Below are 21,502 nucleotides of genomic sequence, written 5' to 3'. Positions count from 1 at the left end.
AATGCGTACAATAGCGTTTGACCGTGTCGATCAACGTTCAGTATTTACTCCTAATTGCTTTCACAGAGGGGGTCATGCGCAACATTCATAAAGAGACAGTGGGATTCTTCAATGCTTTGTGAGCTTTAATTCGATGAACTTGTGGCAAGCGTCTAGCGCTCGCATTTTGTTTAGCAGGACACCTGTGAGTATATGCCCAGTCGAACTATTTCATAAAGGCTTCGATGCCCGAGCAAGCAGCCGCAAATGACGCACTGATACAAGAAGTAGCCCAATAAAGCGAGATAAGGTAACAAGTGACAATTGCGCCCGACCATAGCGTGCGACAGCGCCGATGGATTGTTCTATTTTTTCAACGAGCCACAACAAGCAAAAAAAAACCATTCCGATTGACACTTTTGATGTCCTGCGTCGTTGGTGCCAACACTCTCATGGTAACAAAATGAGTCATCTGCTTTCTGTTAAAGAGCCACTTAGGCCGTCGACCCTATGCAAAACACTGAACGATGCAAATGAAGCCGCGAAGGGAGAAAGGCTATGTCATCAATGTATCATAGCAGTCGCCGCGTAATAGAGAGACCTATCGGCGGTGTTTCTTGCTTACATATAATAAGACCGCGATGCGACAGGTTTGCGCTGCATAACCGTTTGCACACTTGCTCGTCACGTCGCTCCGCTTATGTATTTTATTTGTCGTTACGGTATAGTATAGCTGTGAGAGAAGATCGGCATGTTTCAATCACACACTTATACAATAGCTAAACTTGACATATCGAATAGTTATGTTCATGGCAAGGATAGAACGCCTGATTACAACACGCATACCATGATATGGTAGCTCGAGGGTCCATATTGGAATGTACCATAGCTGTGCATACTTTTTTATTGAATATTCGTAGTAAATGATTTGCTTGAAGATTTTCATATCTTACTATGTTTGTTCTCAAGTAGAGTAACAAATGAAGACATTAGAGGAAGTTTTCCATTTCAGCATCAGTAAATTATATGTGTGGGTATTCGCACTGCCGGTTTGTTGAGGAAAAGCCTATCTTTTTCGTTCTGTGCACCGAAATTCTTTTGAGTTAGAAGCCCGCCTGTTACCCCAGCGTCGCAGATTATAATTTTATTTTGAGTCGAACATAATGCTTCCAGTTGCACTCTTAAATTAATTATTCACAAAAAATTTTTGACAAAAATAAACAGGGTAAGCGTTTGTTTATTTAACAGTCGCCCGTAAAACTCTGATGAAAATTGGAGACGTGCAGCTGATTTACAAGTAGGATAGCTTCATTGTTTCACACTTTACGATGGGATAATTTCAAACTAGTGAATGTTAGTACAAGCCACTCCTAAGGCAAAAATTAGCCTCTGTGGCAGGAATGGCCTTACTATTCTGAAACGCGTCTCTGTTCGAAGGCTGGATTAACGCAGGCAATAGAGGATACCGCAAACTGTATTAACGCGACTTCGAGGAACGATGATGCCACCGTCCTCCGCTGCTGCCGGAGGCAAAACGCCAGCCAGGGACTCAGAGAACTCCCTGGCAGAATGGAAGACAACTCTCTGTTCGAGATGACAACGTCTCGTCGGCGGCCCTTTCCTTTTAAGGAGGAGGGTAGTAAAAAGTAACCATACGGGGTTTTTCCTTTACAGTCTGTTTAGTCGGGTTTAGTGTGCAGTCAATTCCTGTCCTGCAAACGTCTCCCGGACCTGCGAAACGACGGAACCGGAAACAGTGACTCATAGAAGCCAAGTGACACGTAACATATTTGAATTTGCGTAAGTTCGTGCGGACAGTGTAAATTGTATCGAGTATTTGTGTTTATGTTTTAACAGAAACACCGCAATGATACTGCCAAACGCAACTGGCGGTATACACGCTGCCCTAGCTGAAATGATCCACTTTCTTTGGTGTCGAAAAGTTGATGTACTCGCATAAGTTGTCTCGTTGCAAGCTAAAGCCACAGCTCAGTCGATGGTTAGCTATCAGCGACTCAAGGAGCAGGAAAGGAAGTTTGTCGACATACAAAAGAGGACTGAGTAATCGATTAAAGCGCAGGAAATCTGGATTGGCCATTTACGCTCTTTTCCGGGACACTGCGATCATTAATAGAGCGATTAGTGGGCTCGTAAGTAAACCTGTGTGTTTCGTTATTTATTCGGCTCAGCTACGTTATTACTGCTATCGATAGCATTACAGAACAGCCACGAGCGAACACTTTGGCAACGCGTAATAAAATGGTTATTAGGCTATAATAAGATCGTCGTCAATTTGTAACACTGATGTTGTGGTGTCTCAGATACGATTACTCGACCCGAATTCATTACAAAATGTGAAGCTCCCACTGCAGCGATAAATTACTGCCGCCCGGCCGGGATAACGTGCTTTGCTTAGGATAGAGCGTGTTTAAAATTCAGTGCGAGTGAAGTAGGATAGCGTAGGCGAGAGTGACCCCCACCCAACGCACAGTGTGATACCCAGTACGGGTCCCTGGTGGATCCAGCGTTTACTTCTATTTTCGTCGAGAGCTCGAAACGGCTCACAACTAGGGCATCAGCTATCAGGAAATTGAAACTGGCATGTAGAGTGACACCCAATTGGATACGGTTTGTACACCAGGCGTGTGCATGTGCAGGTTTTAAGCAGTGCAAGCCGAAAGAAGCATCCTCAAAACATTCTTTCCAAACAAAAAGTGTTAACTTCTTAACTTGTCGAGAGGTGGTAAACGTGAGTAGGGAAAGTTTTCATGAGTGAAACTCGGGATTAGTAACGATCAGGTCAGGGGTGACCACCGGATCTGTAATAGCAAGCGACAATATTCACCATGTTTTTGGAGAAAATTTACGTCATTGCCGTGCTGTTGCTTCCCACGCTTGCCGTAGGGCAGATGAGTGAGTAAAGCTGGAAATATGTTTTAGTGATTGCTAGACAGGAAATAGCTTCCATTATAGAGAAGCCAAATCAAAGCGCTTTTAATACCGCCTAATATTTTTTCCTAATATTTTCGATAAACTAACAACGTCAGGTCGCTGTTGCATGAAGGCCGTGTCCATTTTCATTTTTTTTACTTAGAAGTCTCGATTTTGATTCGGTTACAAGTCCGATCGGATTAAGTCAGAAAATTTAGCATCATCTAACTTAACATAGGAACTTGGCTAAAGCTGATGCGTTTCATTAAAGGCTGCTAGGCTAGCTTTGGCAGAAGAATTTCAAGTTAATAACTTTCGGCCAAATATCAGACAATAACTAATAGTGGCCCGCAGCAGTAACTACGATATAGCAGTATCAATAGACTTGCGTCAGAGTGTCGAGGCTTTAGGCGTCAACATCAATACGTACACGTACGGCGTAAATTGTCATTATCAATACAATATCAGGAAACTGTGCCATATCATATCATATCGACTCGATCTAATTCACAGCAATAAACTGGCTTTTTCTAGACTATCGGTCGTTGATTGTTAAAAAAAAAATAATTAATTGGGGTTTAATAAGTTGGTCTTCTTTTTTGGAGGTTAAGGGCAAATGCATTATGCAGACCGGACGTAGGCAGGACATGACTGCTCTTTGTCCGGTACTGTGGGACTCTCATCCACTAAACCCTGGACCCCTTTATCAGCTCGGGCCATGGTTCGGTATATGTTTGATATTCCTTCGAAATTATTAAGTTAGTCTGCGTAATGTGCTTGTTGATAGAATTTATTTTCGGATAGAACAGTTCCCCAAAACTCAAAGAATAGAATTTGGTGGCACACTCAATACTGCAGTACTATTAAACGATGATTTGGATTAATTCGGAGTGTGAATCACGAATTAATAGGTATTGAATTTAGCAAAAATGTGTCCGGTCGTTGCGGTTGAGCTCCACACTCGGCCCATACAAAATAGGGTTTGCCCTGGTGGTGCCCATAAGTAAAAACTCTATTTAGAAAAACTGAAAATAATATATCTTAACTAGCATTATTAGCGCCATTACAGGTAAACTCGTATTACCGTATCTGGACAGTTAATTACTGATTTGAATATGTAAATCCATATTACCGATGAAGCGGTTTTTGGATGTAGCGCTTTATCGTTTGCCGGCTGTCAACAGCCATTTCTTAGACATTCATACATAAATTTATCTTGCTTTCAAGGTTTTGGCCTATTTAAGGCAGTGTTATTACCCAACACGCATTAGGGGTTCGTTCCCAGTGTACTGTTGGGTTGTAAGAAGATAACGAAAAATAGCTAGTAGTGCAATATCTAAGTGTACATAACTTGAATCTAACGTTCGTAGCGGTTTATCTTTAACGTAGGGTGTCTAAAAAGTCTTTACATTGTTTTCTGACGGTATAGTTACTGCTGCTATTTATTTCAATTCACTACAAATATCTGTTTAACCACTATTTAATTTTCAACATAACGCACCATCTGCATCTGATGGAAAGAGATCTATCGTTCCTATTTGCTAGGTCAACGTTAGAAAATCGATAGCACAGGAAATCCTAAAAGTCACAATCAAATACTAACAGTAAAATGTTTGAATCAGTAGTTCATCCCTATTAGCAGTATATAGGTCAGAACGGTAATAACTTTGGGACTTCAAGTTAAATCTTAATTATACATAAACAAAGACTGATCGTAGGGTAATTTAAACTGTATATATGTTTTTAGTTCACCTTGTTTTTTTTTTATATACTTTATCCAGTAAGTATATAAAAATCGATGTGTTATCACTCTTACAGGGCTGAGTCCTAGTTCACCTGAATGTATTTGGAAAGGTCACTAGGTACTGCGATGTATCCAAGAAGTTCATAACAAGCTGTATGTTATACATAGCACTCTTAGAGGAAAATCTAGTCAGTAACTTTCATTACTTGGAATACTTTTTCCAAATCGTGCGACTGGTAACTACTGGAGTAATCGCAATTTTTAGGTATTACGCATTAGAAATACCTCTGACTCATCCAAACTCCTAGACATAACTTCTGTGAGGTTTACTTTGCTAGAATTGCCAGCGCCGTTCAACTGGAGTTCAGGTTAAGTAGCGAATTTGTTCGAAGTTAACACGAATTTTTTAGGTCTAAATTATTCGATTGCGAAAAACAAGAAAAAACTTAATTTTCAGTACTATTTCGAGCATTATTCAGAATTTCAATAATACAAATAAAAAACGCCTTTCCGAACGATTTACAGTGGTGTACGCATATTTTAATTGGCGACTTCTGGTTTAGTTGTCAGTCGGACGGACTATGCGTGCTCTCTTTCAATAGACGCGCAGATTTTTTAGAAATCAATTTTTTTTTGCTTAAATAAAAGATAAATGTAGCAGATCACAGATATACATAGCAGATAATAAGCAATCAAAGCAATTCCTCGCACCTGTTAAAAACCGCAGGCCTGTGTCTTTTCAGATCATTAAGATAACTGAATCTTTTTTTTTCTTTATCTTATGATTCTGTGATCTTGATGATCTGAAACCTTCAAGGTTTTCAGAGTATGCATCTAGCTGTGTTTTTCCATCACGGACTAGGTAAATAGACGCTTTGAGGGTGATAAACGTTTGGAAAGTTTTCTTTCAAGTTAAATAACACCAGTCTAAAAAGTTTACTTGTAATAGCCAGGCCTGTAGGCCCAAACAAGCTGTTGCGATTTGATTTTGAGCTCAGGTTGTGGTAGGGATCTTCCACAGGCTGTATTGTCTGTATAAAGTTCATCGACAGCGTCGCCTTACAGCTACGACCCTTCGAGATTATGCTGATTTCTCAGCTTTTCGGGATTTCAGAGATAGGGAAACCGAAGAGCCATGCTGACCGCCGCATTGTTCCCGCAGAGCTAAGTAAAAGATTGCCGAAAGAAACTCTCGTTTACGCCGTATATATGCCTGCATTATGCCACTTGTAGCGTGAAAGACTGTGCTAACACGACGCGTTTTAATGTCTATCCAATAGGTTGGCTTCTAATAGGAAAAAAGGCCTTGTTTGTCTGTCATCATCGGTGTGGGGTGACGGAGGGTTGGGCGACGACAGTTCTTGTAACGTGCCTCTATCCCTGCGGATTTTTCGCTCCTGTTTATTTTTCCTAAATAAATGAGAACAACCTCCAGATTCGCAAAGAGCTATCAGTTGTAAACGAAACGTTAACTACACATGGCTCTTAAATCGGAGACAACAGACGTCCTTTCCAGAAAGGCTCATTTTACGGACTCATTAGTACTTGCACTGCTGTATATGAGAACGCATAACGACGGCTACACCTAGTTGTCAATTGATAAAATATTTGTATTCCATATATCAACATGCACTATATGCGTATATATAGGGACATTTGTAAAAGAACATGTTCTTAACTGAACTTGCCAATAGGCTATACTGAAGGGTGACGTACATCTACTGGCTCATATAGCCCTATCTTAGCGTATCAATCAGATTCGTGTTTGCATTTTGTCGATACCCTGCAGAAGCCGATAGCAAAAAGATCGTCAGATATCGTCATCGTCGCCGGCTTATTCGATTAGAGGCTACAAAGCTATTGAATACAGTTTTTAGTGTGTGTGAGTTGTACAAGTTTTTTGGTAACTGTGTTTATGACTGCGTGTAATGACAGCCATAGCTGTTATAAAGTGCCTTCTAGTATTCAATTTTCCCGCCTGGTGTGCCTAGCAAATTATCGATACCCCCTTGTCGACTTCATCTGTCTAACAGGGAACGACCAACGTACGATCCATCGTGCAGTAGGAAGTGCAATAACATGTGAGAGAGCAGCAGTGACATCAATGGCCAGTTTGGCGGCTTTTGGTGCCGTAGTTTTTCTTTGTATGCGTTGTTTGGCTATGCCCAAGCTACCGAACGACCACAGGCGAATTCGGCCATGCCATACCGAAACCATACCAGACCAGTGCTTTGCCGTCATGTATTGCAATGGTGCTTGACGCTATAAGGTACTAGAAGCGAAGACGGGGGTGGATGGGCGGACCGACCAAAGGACAGTGGTTAACGGAAGCTTGTTGTTGTTATCCCGATACGAACTGATGACCATGCGCGCACTGTTGACCGCTTGGATGCAACAACCTTTCCTCTGTCCAAAATAACTGACAAGCAGGTCGGTGAAAGCAAAAGCAGCATATTGGTCTCCCCTTTCCGCTTGTTTTCTATCAACAGTAGTCTTTACGTTCTTTGTCTATTTTTCTCGGCCAGGTCGGTCGGTCAGTCGCAGTGACGCCTTCAGTGCCAGCAGCATTCGTCCTTTTTCCCCATGCCGTTCTCTTGTCCCTCTTTCATTTTCTCTCTTCCCCTCATTACCGTGTGCACGTTTACTAAGGCCGTATATTTTTCTGGACCACTGGAACGGGGCCTCTACGATTTCGCCCCGCCCCATCCTCTATTTCTGCACCTCACAAGTTCGATAAAGAGTAACAACGGTCTCCAATGTTGACGTCGCTGCTTCTCTTCCGGAAGCAAGAGAGGAAAAGAGTAATGTGCGACACATCGCTGCTGCCACGAAATGAAGTGTCGGCAGTAAGCGAGTCGGTACCTTCTACTTCACCGAACCAGGATCATCAACAATAACTTGCGACAACTTCTACTTGTAGATTTCCCAACTAATAGTAGTTATGACTGAATCGCTTGTTGACTAGTGCTGCTGGCTTGTGTTCTTACGTTAGAGACTGGCATTAAGACTCATCGGAGCTCCATAAATTGGGTGGTGAACGGGAAAAGTTGAAGGTAGCAAATTGAAAGCGACAACAGCGGTTGGCTTGAGGTGACTCGCGATAGGTCCAAACTCGCTAAGCCATCGATGCACGTTTTTTTTTTTGCTTGTTAGCTCCTGTTGTCTGTAATGTATTAGCGAGTAACCGACAATAGAATGGCTAAAGCTAGAACTAATCCATCTAGCCAAGCAGAAAGAGTTCCAGCAGAACGTCGAGCGAGTTTGCGCGTGCCCAGTACAATTAAGGGGAGCTGCTTTGTCAAGCGCATGCTCTCATGTTTAACTGCCATCAACAGTATATGTACATTTCTTTAGAAACAGGTGCACAACTACAATTTAGAGCGAATAGTAAAAAAAAGAAGTTCAACAGAAAGAGATTCTGCATTTTCAAGATTTACGTACGGATGTGTACATGGGCATTCTTTGATAAAATCCGCGAGATTTCAATTTCAATACAATTTAGCACAAAAAACCGTTGTTTCAAGGGAAATAAGGGAAATAACTGATAGCAGTAGAATCACAAATATATAGTTAACAAGAAGATAGTTCGGCTTCGCTTATGCAGAATACAGAGTGCGATTTTAATTTTTACCCTTCTTTGCTTTTATGTTGTGAGATTGCCTGGCCATATCCACTGAAAGGGTGAGCTTACAGACGGTTCAAATAAAAACTAGTGCCACTATCCAAATTATAGGTTTATATGAACCTAAACAAGGCACGGTTACGGAGTCATAGTTTTCTTTTTATCTTACGTAAACATATGGGTTTGCAGCAGATTACGTAACACCAACCGAAGGTTGCTGTTATCCCACAGGTAAACATCTGTGGACTTATTCCTTATGCTAATACTCCATTTGGAAGATCAAGAAGTGTGTATATCGAGTTAGAAGCTCAAACCGCATCGCCTGAAACTAGAGTTGAACCCCACGAGTTAGTATTAAGAAGCGAGGCTGCCATATAGGGGTTATTTCAGCGAAATGCTACCCCAACGAAGTTCATCTAAAAACAGCAAAGAAACATGTGCTGGATAGTAGAAGCAAGTACGCGATAACTACTATGTCATTTAAGTTCCGAGCTTAACCAACAACAGCAGCAACAACTGGGAGACACGAACACTTAGAAGATAAATGTAGATTTATTCATTTTATGCAAAGCTTACTAGTGCGGTTGGTTCTAAGATTCTACCGTTCGTATGCGTACTAAAACAAAGTTACCTAAGATATAGTATGTACGTGCTTAATTTCGAAAAAAACATTAGTCACTTTTGTTTGTTGTTGTTGTTGTTGATTGGTTCATTGTTGTGAAACAATTAGTTGAACCGTTTCAAGGTAGCCGTGAACGAATACGGTGACATTATCAGCACGTAATTTTTGAATACCATTAATAATAAACTGAGTTTATTAGTAGTAGGCGAATACTCATTGAGGCTGTGAACTCAAGTCCGCGAACACTTTTGAAGTATACCCAAACTCATCAGTGAAAAAGCAAGCTTATCTTTGCCTTGAGTGAGCGTATCTTTAAATATCCCTTTCCAAGGAAGATTTTAGCAAGCCACTCAATGGGTGAATGGAATTTAACATCCATAACATCTGATTAGCCGAATGTTTAGCTCCTATTGTCACCAAGGGTATCGGTTTTGAAACGGATGGTTTGCGTGTGAGGAGAGGAATATTGTTCCACAAAAGTCGCGTGTCCGCTTCGACCCAGGAGCCGCGACTCGTGAAATATTCATGTGCTTGCCACTATCCCAATAGTTTCCGCATCACCCCAACTCTATTTAATACTGGTATGCCATGAGCGTTCTTGAGACAGGGGCGCTTGGCTTTGTTTGTACAGAGGGCTGATTTCAACTTACGAAAAGCAGGTTGCTGGAGTGAAGTCGTCAATGTTTGAGATACTATGAGTTGCGACGACATAGGTCATTGGCGTTCTTAACGATGGCGGTTTTAGTCGACTTGTTGTATGAATATGTCCAGATTCTTCTGGGCAATTATAATGATGATGATCTTTTGAGAGCTTCACACAAGTAATAATGTTCAACGACAATAGGATAAAGACCGGCCTGAAGGTGAACTTGTTCTGGTGGTAAGTTTATTACTGACAGCTTACGAGTAAGTAAGTTGTCTAACCACAAGCGCTAATAATCGTCACGTAATGAACGGGTTTGCAGTTCATAGATTTTATTATTTGATGCAATTGCGACACACAGAGCTACCGTGAATTAGGTAAGGGATGCTCTTGTAAGTAGTCATTGTAGATAATAATATTCTGATACCATCATCGCAACAAGGTCAGATCAGTGGATCAGCTCGCTACTTCAGCGATCGAGCGCTTTGAAATAGAGTAAACGTTCCAACAATGTTAGAAGTGTCCATATATTTATAGTTATTTGACTTTATTCACGATAGTGATTAAAGTGAAAGCAAATGGTTGTTCTCTTAAACCCATTAGCATTTGAAGAAGTCTCGATAGAATCACCAACATTATTATGTCTTGGGCTTCCGTCAGACTGCCTCGTTTGATCCATATACATGTATAATATGTGCTATGGCGACTGCAATGGTTATTACTATTTGGCTCAACGACACTTCTTATACACTGCTGTCTCTGTGTATCGGTGCGGGTTTTTAAGTTTTTTTTTTGACCAGTTTACTCAGATTGAGTTCGAATAAAATATGACCTCTATTGTTGTTCCGTTCGCGTTTAGGCTATAGGACAATTTCATGAATTGTGTATCCTTTGAAACGTATTTGAATCTGTTCAAATTTGACTTACTTGGAGGCTCAAGTCCTGAAAGGAGTACTTGCTAGGCTTCTTTCAGGACTTGAGCGGGCTGGCTGTATAGTCCAGCTTTTTCTAGATATGCTGCGTTAATTTCAACAATATAGTAACTTTATTTAACACTGAACAGCTCAATACGCAGATACGTATAGTGAACAAGCATTACTTAAAGATTTAGTTGCTTAAAACACGAAAGTATTTTGAAGCTTGCTAAACTTGTAAGCGTTGCTATTACACGTTTGTACTAAAGCGTAACATGCAAATCGGATCGCTCGTCAGCTTCCCGTTCATGTGGGCAAGTAATCTACATAAGGGGTACTTCATCGACATCTGTAAGCTCAATAACGCTACATGAAGATCACTAGTTTAATGGAAAAAAAAATGTAGGATCAGTGTAGGGTCGGCCAGGTCACTAAACTTACGGTGAAGTCAAAAAACAGGAATCAAACAAATGTCCGAGCATCATCTAAAGTGAGATACTCAAGGCATATCATAGGACTTTATATGCGGCTTGTAGTCAGCTCTGAAAGGAGTTGATAATCGTAAACTACTTGGATAGCTTTATCTCATAGTTGCAGCTATTAAAGGAGACCACAAAAGTTACAAACCGTCAATTGAAAACTGTATATATTATTTAAAGATACCAAACTAGACAGAAACAAGCGAGCTACCCAGTATTTAAATGAGGTACTACCTAATGATTTTAGATAGCCGTGGGCGGCGACCGCAAGCGACAACCTACTGTTTACAGTATAATAGTATTTACAGACACGTGCATACGATAATCTACGTACTTTGTATTATACAAGCTTTGCTCTAGAGAGGAGTGAACGTTTAAAGCCGAGCTTTATAGATGCGCTTGTTTTTGCTACTGATAAGCTGTTGAGTGTTGTGGGTCGATAACAACCCTTGGATACTGCCTCCGGAAGCGAAATCTAATTACTTTTTACTTTCGCTAGACACACCCTTTTTGCGGAAAAATCAAGAATCCACCCTGCCTTTCTTATTCAATTACTTATAATATTTTGTTTTTACGTTGTTATTTTTTTATAAAGGAATAAACAATAAATGTGCAATGCGCGCCAATGATCTAACGCATACTTACGAGAACGTTACCTGTATTATAGCAATTGTTTGTTTTTATTGATTTATCTCTATTGCTGTATGCATTCATGACGAATTTGTGTACTCCGTTGTAGAAGTGCTGCACGATCATTTGCATTTTTCTTGGCCCTTTTGCATTTGGTTTCGACGATTTAATAATAGACAGCAGCCTACAATGGTCACCTATGGGGTTGGCTTCAGCCGACCGTTCGGATTTGTATCGACAACAGCAATCGGCTTGAAAAGCCTGTCATACAGCGACAGTATCTATAATTTATTAGGAAGTTGTATGATAATCTACTATGTGCGACTTTACATCCAATCACTTCGATGTAATGACGACAGTCGTATGTGGGTGGATCTTAAACGCATAGCATTACCTTTATTCCGCAAAAGCTCCCAAACGGCTGAAATATTTACACTCACTACATGCCTGGCCTCGAAAATAGGGTATGTCACTCGGTTCTGTTTTTACAGAATAGCATAGTAGCTGAGCAACCAAAGCATCAACATTGTCTTTAATATTAAGGTCCTTGGACCGATAAGAGATGCAGAAAGGCACCGCCTTATTTATCTAGTCAGTCATTGAGGTTGCATTACGAGCGTTTCTATCTCGTCGACGTTCGTGAGAAAGGCTGAAGGCGCAAAAACAAGTACAAAACCACTATCCTGGCCGATAGATCCGTGAGTCTGGGTTTCGCCTATGGGTGACGTGGCAGCAGTGTGAACATGCAATTCCATCTCACCCCGGTTAAGACTTCAGCTAGAGTGTTGTATCGCTATCCTCGAGTGTCAACGGTTTATCGGCCTTGTACATATGTACATACCTAGTTCGTTCTTCTCGCTCGCGTTCGTTCAGGGAATTGTAGATGCCCCATTATTCCCAAATGCACAATAAGTCCGGGGCGGAAGTAAAGAGAGGGTTTTACGGACAGCCAAAGATAGACCTAGATCCTGGGATCGGTCTGACCCCTTGTCTAGCTTTTTACATGCGTTATGTATGTGTACGTATGTGTGCGTGCGTATGTCTGTGTACATGTGTAAGCCACGTTGGCTTTGAGCTAATACGCAGAGTTGAAGCCGAGAACGGGACATCAGAGCACATTAGACAAGTCGCCTCGCCTTATCCGTTTGTTATTCTCTGGTTTATATTAGTCTGAATCCTAGGTGAGTCGCTATATTCGACATGGTAAAAAGAGGAGGGTACAATGTAAAGACAACAAGGCAACACTGTCATGTCTTTCGCGTATCCCTGAACGACAGTAAAAAAGGGAAAATGTCATTGCATAAAGCTAGTTAGGTTCTCCGGTGCATGTCTTGGTTGAAGGCAAGCAACATAATGACACAAAACGAGTGATATTTGCATAGAAAACACATTGTATATATATCTACAAAAGAAAAGCAGTGAACAAAGGTGGGATTCGAAATTTGGATAAAGGCGGTCGTGTACATTAGTGTTTTTCTCGTCATTCTCCCGATTTTTCAATTCCTGTAAGCTCAAAACAAGATCTATATACATATATATATATATATATAATTACGAGCTGTCGCAATAAAAATGTTTTGTTCGCCATACGTCCGAATCGAAGCATTCACCTAAATGATAGAACGTTCCGTAAAAAGCCACGAATCGATAGAGACACACTAAATTGTTATGCTTTGCCACCTTCAACGAGTATACTTATGGAAGTTAGGTAGTATATAAGTTGGTAAGCTTAGTATAGCTCCTGAAAAAAACCCAGTATATATCCTTTTTGATCACTAGCACATTATTATTTATTTATATTCGGGTTCTATTAGTTATATTGTTCGAATCTACATGCAGCTTTTTTGTCGACATTTAATTAGATGCAGTCTATCTATAGTTATTTCTTTTTGTGTTTAACCTAATTCTTAGTAGATGCAGGCGGCATTCTATAACCATCCCTTGAAAAAAAAAAAAGCATTTTTTAATCTCGATGTTAATGCTAATGAGGCACTAATAGCGTTCGGAGTGTCGTACTACCCCATTGAAGACTAACCTATGTTCCTTTGACCTTTATTTTGCCAGTGTTATGGCCCACATTAGCATATTTTAATATAGCAGTATAATAACGCCGACGTATCATTACGAACAACGCGTAAAGAGACAGCGTCTGACAGCTTTCAAAAATGCGCAGGTTGAAAATCCTATATTGAAATTTGTAATTAGATATTTAAACAAGTAATTTTTAATAGGAACGTGTGCGATTTTAACCAAGGCTAAATTACTTCTGAAATGACCGTTTGAAAATCGCTGCTCCTGTTGTTACGTTTTAAAATTCACGTCTATAGATACGTGTTTAGAGAACAAGAAGAAAAAATGCATGGAGGCTCTTTCGAGTTTGCCAAACTTCAATAGGACGTCTCGCATGAAATTTCTTGAACTTCCTATACGCATAATTACTCATACTAATAGTAGTTAATTATAGTTAATGAGGACGGAGTAAACATGCTTGTAATATAATCTTCTAATAGTAGCATCGTACACCTCTAAAATAATTTCTTCACCCCCCTACTAACACAATCGGTGTAAATTTACTTGGCCATGTTCGAACTGGTTAACGCATTCTCGCGTCTAATAGGTTGTGTATCTTCACAGAGGACTTTTGTGTACTTTTCACGTTAACTGCTCGCTTATTAACCAAATTCTGTTCTGCTCGTTTCGCTTCCCGATCGCTTTCTCATCGTTTCAGGTCAGGAGCATTTAAGTCGATGGAACGGGCTTCGTAGAGCAACAGAGCAAACCCGTGAACAAAAAAGGACAAGCGTTAATGGGGTCGCCTCGGCGGAAACGACTAGTTTTAGTCGACCAGTGGGAGGACCTGGAACAAATTTGGGAATACTTTCCAACGGCCTGCATTTACTCACACCGACGATAGATCGCAGCTTGACCCCAACCAACGTCACCAAACAACTTGGCGCCACCGTCTATCTTCATTGCTTTGTGCGGAACATTGGCCAGAAGACGGTCAGTATCATGTCAGCGAGACTGTACGCAGCGAAGGGCAGGAGACGATGTTCTGCTCAAATGGATGGATTCCAACCGCATTGAGCCAATCTGTTAGATGTAGCCATCGGCAGCGAACAGCATCTGGCTTAATTATACTAGTTTATGCCCACGTGGAAAATTTGTTACTTGTTTATTTCGAGCGGCTTTTGTAAACGTTGCAACAGCGATCCGCAGAGAATGATTGCATTTCATGAAATAGATGTCTATTTACTTTTATTTTCAGTATGGCTTCTGATGAGCAGATGTAGTTCATAGGAAAGGAAATATAAAGAGAATGTAGCGTAACAAAAATGAGGCGTGTCCATCGACACCATTGTTTTTGATAACTAAAGTTTATTTCAGATAAATAGACTTCGGCTCTTTGCTGCTGCCTTATGTTCGTCGTTTTTATATATATATATATAACTAAAGCATATCAAAGTTACTCTGTTCTACGTGCATTTCGATTACCTACTGGGTGTATTATAGATGGCTGAAGTACTAAAGTTTTCAGTTAATAAAAGTGTCGATGTTTATAGAGAATGTCAACGGGACACAACAACTTTCAGGTTACATGGCTACGTCGGGCCGACTATCATATCCTCACCGTTGGCATGGTCACGTACACGACTGACGAGCGGTTTTCTGCGGTTCGTGGTGAGAGCCCTCACTCGCATGCCTTCATAACAGCGTTATCCAGCGATAGAGGCAGTGCCAATGGTGTCGCCGATTTGAATTCGCGAATGATGCCCCCAGCTGAAGATTGGATGCTGCAGATTCGCAGCCTGCAAAAAGCAGACGCGGGTATTTATGAGTGTCAAGTCAACACACAGCATCCTATGCTCAGCGCTCATGTCTTGCTCAGTGTTCTGTGTGAGTATATCATGGATCGATCGGTAAAATATAAACAATTGCCTACTAGCCGTTTGTATGCATACGAGTAGGGCATAAGTACATAGATGAGTACATGTAGAGAAGCAGGAAATTTCCTTTCAGTCTCGCAAAATAATAACGCTACAACGAGATGCTTTGGGGGCCGGCAGTAATTAAAGAGTTATCATTTCGTTGTTACATTTGGCGCTTTTACCGGCCGGTGTCTCGAGAAGATTTTAGAGGTGATTGAAGAAGAGTTATGATGTAACCTGGATCGAGACAAAATTTGGACGAATGAACGGTAACATCAGTATAGAGAGGTGGATAAACAGTAAATCTAAAACATTTGCCTTAAACAGGGCTTAATGTCAAAGCACTTTGATACGATATTCTATCGAATCGTTTATGTTGTCGTTGAGGGCGTTCAATTCTACAAGGAAAAAAAAAGCTAGACATGGAGCTGGTTGGGTCCAGTGACGAGCTATCGCTTCTGTCGAGACCAAAGCACCAAGTAAAATGTAGATTTTTTTTCATATATCGCCGGCAAGCCTTTTCCAAATAGGTCCTTTTGATGCTACAGGCATGAATCTGTCGAGTTAGAACGGACAAGTGTTTTAATTAAAATTTTACCAGGTTACTGCAAGCCATCATGGCAAGCAGCTCGGTAGTTTATAGTCGTACGTCGTAGACGCTCTTGCTTAAAAAAATGTGAAATCGGACTGCACCATACAAAATACTGAAAATACGAAATTTTATCAGACTTATATATAATCATTATCAATACATTATACGCATGTCGTAACGAGTGACAAAAAGTGTTATCTAACTTCTGTTCTGTAAAAGTGTTATCTGTTGAACAGAGCTCACTTTAAGTATGACCTGTTACAGATCAGTTACAACGGCTATATTTGAATGCTCGACTCAGGGGCCAAATACATTGTGCTTTAACTAGTCTCATACAAATCCGTTGCAGAGAAGCGAATATTATGCGTTTACCTTGTGAAAGCATAAAACTAGCACGTAGTTGTTTATTACATATAATAATAAAACGTTACTGGGCATGGCAGTTACTACATGAGTAGCAGAGCCGCTTTCTAAACTGGCCCAACGTATGGTTTTGGCGTTAATTTCAGCTCCGCGGGCATCGATTGCAGAAGGCACCGAGCTATCCATAATGAGCGGAAGTGAACTGGTCATCACCTGCGTGATTCATGATTGTCCACAATCGCCCCTACACGTCTTCTGGTATCACGGAGATCGTGTTGTCAACTACGACAATCGCTATTCAAAAGTCAACATCACTAACTTGCCACCTGTACAACAGAAACAAATGCCCCAACAGCATAGTTGGAACAATGCTATTGACAGCGGCCGGCCTGTGTCGCGACTAACCATCCATAATGCTAATAAACAGCATTCAGGAAGTTACGTCTGCGCGCCGATCGACTCTACGCCGGCGACGGTGCATGTGCATGTTTTTCATGGTACGTTCGTTTCGGTTACTTGAGCTCTATATCTTCTTCTTTTTCTGCATGATGGTGAACGACTTTCATACGTATGGACAGTTACTAGGTAAGCCGGCAGCCACCTCCGAACCCATTCGAAAGCACTTTTTCTAGACGCCCTTTCCCTTTAAGAAAATACTTCGCCGCCTTTCCTCAGACCCACAGATATATTCCACATATCTCTTGAGGTTTGTCACCCATGTCTCCCTAAGGAAGCGCCTCAGTGGGCAAAGGACAGTGACAATTTAAACACATGTGGGATCATTTGGCTGGAACTAATGGACTGCTGCGTAGGCAACGGTTACATGAATCGTCCGGGGCTCACCAAACGCCTTCTACATTGAGAGACTGACAAACGAAAACACTATCAGTAGGATGTGTAGCAGCATGTGTATGACTGATGATATGTGAGACCAAATAGATACGAAGATTGCGAGTGAGAGAACTACGAAATTTTTTGTTCGTGCTGAACTGTGGCTAAAACTTAAAGTCGATTCGTAAACATACAGCGTTCATTGCTGCTGTTGTGCGTAATCCTTTTCGCTCGTAGGCAATACGAGTCACGTGAGTATCGCCATGTAGTAGGTCTGATTGAAATTACGTATATTATCGATACGTGGTGTCTCCTATTGCAGCCGAGGAGCAAATGTCCCGACAGTCATTTTCGCAGTCGTCCGATATTTCATCATCGCATCCGCTTCGGACGCTGTACAGCCTCGGGCCATTGTTGGCTCTTCAGATGGCCTTCCTGATCTTGATCGCCATCAGGGCTACGTGACATCACCTGAACTTTAGCGGTCGCGAATGCTACTACAGGGTAAGTCTGCTTCGACGCAACCGATTGATATGGACTGTCATTATAATTGTTACTGCAGTTGTGGTCCATTTGTTGATGAGTGGCATCGAGCTAAGGCGATATCATGCAGGTAATTTAAAACGAGCGTTTCTTTGACAGCAAAGAAAAACTGCTCACACATTGCATACAGATTAATTATGTAAATTAAATCTCCATGGGTAATAGAGAAAATACAAAAATTATGCCCGCGCGGTGGCTTCGATGACTGGCTAAAATTCCGGCAGAGATTGCAGGCTTCAGCATGCTGCCCAGCGATGCTGGATATTTGTGTGAAGACAGCAGATCCGATCGTGAAGATCAAGCCGTATCACTGGGATTCGTCTGATTCTCTAAGCTAAACTTGTGATTAGTTAAATTCGTTTTAAATCACATACGTAGTTTTCCCATGTGTCCGGACATATATTTGAGTCAGGTAGTGGCATTAAAAAAAACGTAATTTTTTTTACTAGTTTTCTTTAACCTGTAACAACATATTGTACTTAACATCTTTATGTTGATGGGCAGGAACGCTCAACTGACGAGGCTGAATCATCTATGTGCACAAAGCCAGCGCAAAATTGTTTGGATCCAATTAACTTAACCCTGGCACCGGTGTGTGTTGATATGGACGACCCAGCGACGGGGTTGCCCCTCGAAGAGATCGAGGGGCGGCACAACACGCAAACGGCGACAGAGTTGATGACGACCCTTGAAGTTAACAGAGATTTCTACTTTCCCAGTAGAAATACCCTATCGCTTAGAGAACTGGTTCCGCCTGAAGTTGTTGACGTGAAATTGCATGTGGATCGGGACCTGCCAGACTCGCTGTGGAATCCATCCACGTAGAGGTATTAAAGGCTTGGTAGGCAATGATGGTGCCCGGAGCTATCGGCACTTCACACATGCACAAGCAACATTGACTTAATCATAAGTGGTCATTTCCTCTGAATGGTATATAGTAAGAAAATAGTAACATCATGCCCTGTTCGATAGCCCGCACAATAAGCGAATGGGGGATCAATGTTTTGCCCACCGTAAAGAAAGCTCAACGCCGGCAACAAAAACCAACAAATAGAGAAACAAACCACAGTCACTATTTGTAGAGTTTCCAACTTTCGCGTGCCCTCTTACAAAGAAATGAATTTAAAAATATATCACTAGAACGATTTAAGATAAGCCGGAAAACCAATAATCGAAAAATATTAGTGTGAAAAATGTGTACGTAAGTATTTAGGAGCATTGCAGTATGTGTATAAAAATTTATGAATGAATACGTCGTATATAGTATTGTTCAATTCAGGATATTTAGTTTACAAGAATGCGGTTCAAAGAGTACCTTGAATAGTTGCCTTTATTAGAACATAGGTAGCGTATTATTATTAAGTTTCTAAGCGAGTGTAAGATGAGCCAAAAAAAATGTGTGGGGGTAAGTTTTCACCAAAGAGTATTAGGTTATTAGGCGAATTTCACCGCATATAATTTCGTTAGTGGCTTTATATGTTCTTCAAGTAATTAGAAAAACAGTATAACGTTTTTTTTAATTTATTTTTTTGAAGTTTTTCAATTTATTATATTTTATAGAATTATTTTTACGTTGTGAGGTGCCAGTGACGATGTACGAGTGCGACTTCGTTGAATGTCTGATTTTACGCCGTCTATATGCAAACGTCGCTCTTCCTTTTACTGTGGCCGCGTTATATTTCATTCGATGAACGCAGAACGCCCTTTAAGGTGATTATCATTTTAAAAAATTAGTGACTCTGTAGCCTATGCGTATGGTAAACAACGTGTGGCTGTACATCTGCGACGTGTCTGTCCATGACTGGTACGCGTTGAATCCCATGCTTTACAATTTAATGGATAATATGAGAATGTCTCTTCTGGTAACCAAATATGGCCCCTAGAGAAACGAAATTATTTTGTAGAGTAAGGTAATTATTTCATATAGATATTTAATGACCGTTTCAACAATTAAAAGTGACAATGTAGCTTTTACGGCCCTTAGATAGGGCTCTTACGGGGTAATCTTTACCAATTAGTAAACGCTTTAGTAGGATAAGCACCACAGATCTCGGGATCAAATTGTGGAACATAAAATTTCTTGATATAGAAATTTTCCTATGCTGTAACAAAACGTATATCTATTTGACTATAGCCAGTTTGATGATAATAAAATGTCAATATTAAAAATAAACAAAATTATCAGATCGAAACACTGATATATGGGCTGATCTTGGGCACACGAATATACGACTTCGCTATATATTATTAGACATGTGAATTATGGTTGACAAATAAATCATAGGGGATAAGCTGCGATAATAACCGTAAAATTGTTCTATTTTGAGATCAACATCATCTTCGCAACACGCTATATACGTAAACTCGGCCCAATAGCCTCCAAGGTTTAATTGCTCTTCTGTGTGTGCAGCCATAAAAACGATTTATATTTCGATCTACAAATAACATTTACTATATGTGTATATAAATACAGGGTATCCCAAAAATATACACTGTAATTTAATTTGAGGGCACAGTGAATGCCAGTGCCTGGAACGTATTGCAAGAACCTATTTCACTGCGCCATTGAAGGGACTCTGGTGAAAATGGTAAATTTTCTTTTCAACAGCACGGAGCAATTGTACACTGTGAGAACCTTCTGGACAGATGGTTCGGATAAAGCGGTCCCATAGAATGCCCCGTACGTTTTTCAGACGCGAAGCCAGTAAATTTTTTCTTGTAAGGATACCTTAACGCTGAAGTGCACGCCAGAACACCGGGGGCACTGAAAGATTTGAAAGTTTATTGAAACTTGTCACTCGAGAGCCTACCGTAATCAGCAATTAAAAAGCAACAGGCCGGCGAAAATCTTTAACATCTGCAGTAAGAAGATAAATTACAAATTTTATATAGACAGTTTAAATATTAATTACATGTAAATAAAAGCTGAAGGTATAAGAATTCAAACTGTCTATACATTATATAATGGGACACCCTGTATATAAAAGAGAAAGGAATGTATACAATAGAACTGACTGGCATTTCGGACAAAATATAATTATATGTACACAGTAAGCTGAATTATTTTTGCGATAGGTCATGGTAAGGCATAGCGTGTGTACGTGGTCATGGGAAGAAGCGTATGTAATATAATATGAAAAAAATGTAGATGACGATAATGGTGAGCCAATACAGCGGAATACATTTTGTATCCAAACGATGACTGACAATGAAGCGATACGTTTTCTCTCTCCCCCCTCTCTCTCTCTCTCTCTCTCTCGCTCCCCTCTCTCTCTCACACACACACACAAAAGTGTTGATGAAATGACTTGCTGTAAATAAATTAGCAGTGATTATGCTACCAATGATAGTACTATGTTTTAACTATTTTCTGGTTAATGCCGATGCTATTTTTTCCGTTTGTGCAACAAGTTCGTTCCCCACACTAAATACGTTTCGCAGCTGGATCGGATTGCTTACCTTGAAAAAATGGTTAGAAACGGCACCCCTAAATATTTACGATCATTAATTACACCGAATGAAGCGATTGTGAGCTAAATACGTACGTGGAAGGAGATCTTGAAATGTGGATATCTTGAAAATGGAACGGTTACTGCACAAAAATTCGTTATAAAATGCACTAAATCAAATGTTTCGGTTGGAAGCATTAGTTCTATTGGTGTAGATGACAAACTGCATAG

General features: G+C 40.6%; 1 protein-coding gene across 1 annotated transcript; it reads left to right on the top strand.

Moving 5' to 3' along the window:
* Window positions 1–1,250: 1,250 nt before the first annotated feature.
* On the top strand, window positions 1,251–21,171 carry LOC111254642 (zwei Ig domain protein zig-8-like). The gene is made up of 6 exons (XM_022815701.2): window positions 1,251–2,892; window positions 14,293–14,567; window positions 15,158–15,461; window positions 16,595–16,945; window positions 17,602–17,783; window positions 18,327–21,171. The coding sequence occupies exons 1-5, from the start codon at window positions 2,826–2,828 to the stop codon at window positions 17,742–17,744; spliced, it is 1,140 nt and encodes a 379-aa protein (XP_022671436.1). The 5' UTR covers window positions 1,251–2,825; the 3' UTR covers window positions 17,745–17,783; window positions 18,327–21,171.
* The last annotated feature ends 331 nt before the right edge of the window (window positions 21,172–21,502 follow it).

Source organism: Varroa destructor, unplaced genomic scaffold, assembly GCF_002443255.2.
Source record: "Varroa destructor unplaced genomic scaffold, Vdes_3.0 BEIS01000007.1, whole genome shotgun sequence".
Lineage (NCBI taxonomy): Eukaryota > Metazoa > Arthropoda > Arachnida > Mesostigmata > Varroidae > Varroa > Varroa destructor.
This window is presented reverse-complemented; position numbering and strand designations above follow the sequence as displayed.

Coding starts and splice junctions, on each gene's coding strand:
- LOC111254642 (XM_022815701.2), top strand. CDS start 2,826: ATGTTTTTGGAGAAAATTTACGTCATTGCCGTGCTGTTGCTTCCCACG. Junction 2,893..14,292: donor GCTTGCCGTAGGGCAGATGA/GTGAGTAAAGCT, acceptor TCATCGTTTCAG/GTCAGGAGCATTTAAGTCGA. Junction 16,946..17,601: donor GCATGTGCATGTTTTTCATG/GTACGTTCGTTT, acceptor CTCCTATTGCAG/CCGAGGAGCAAATGTCCCGA.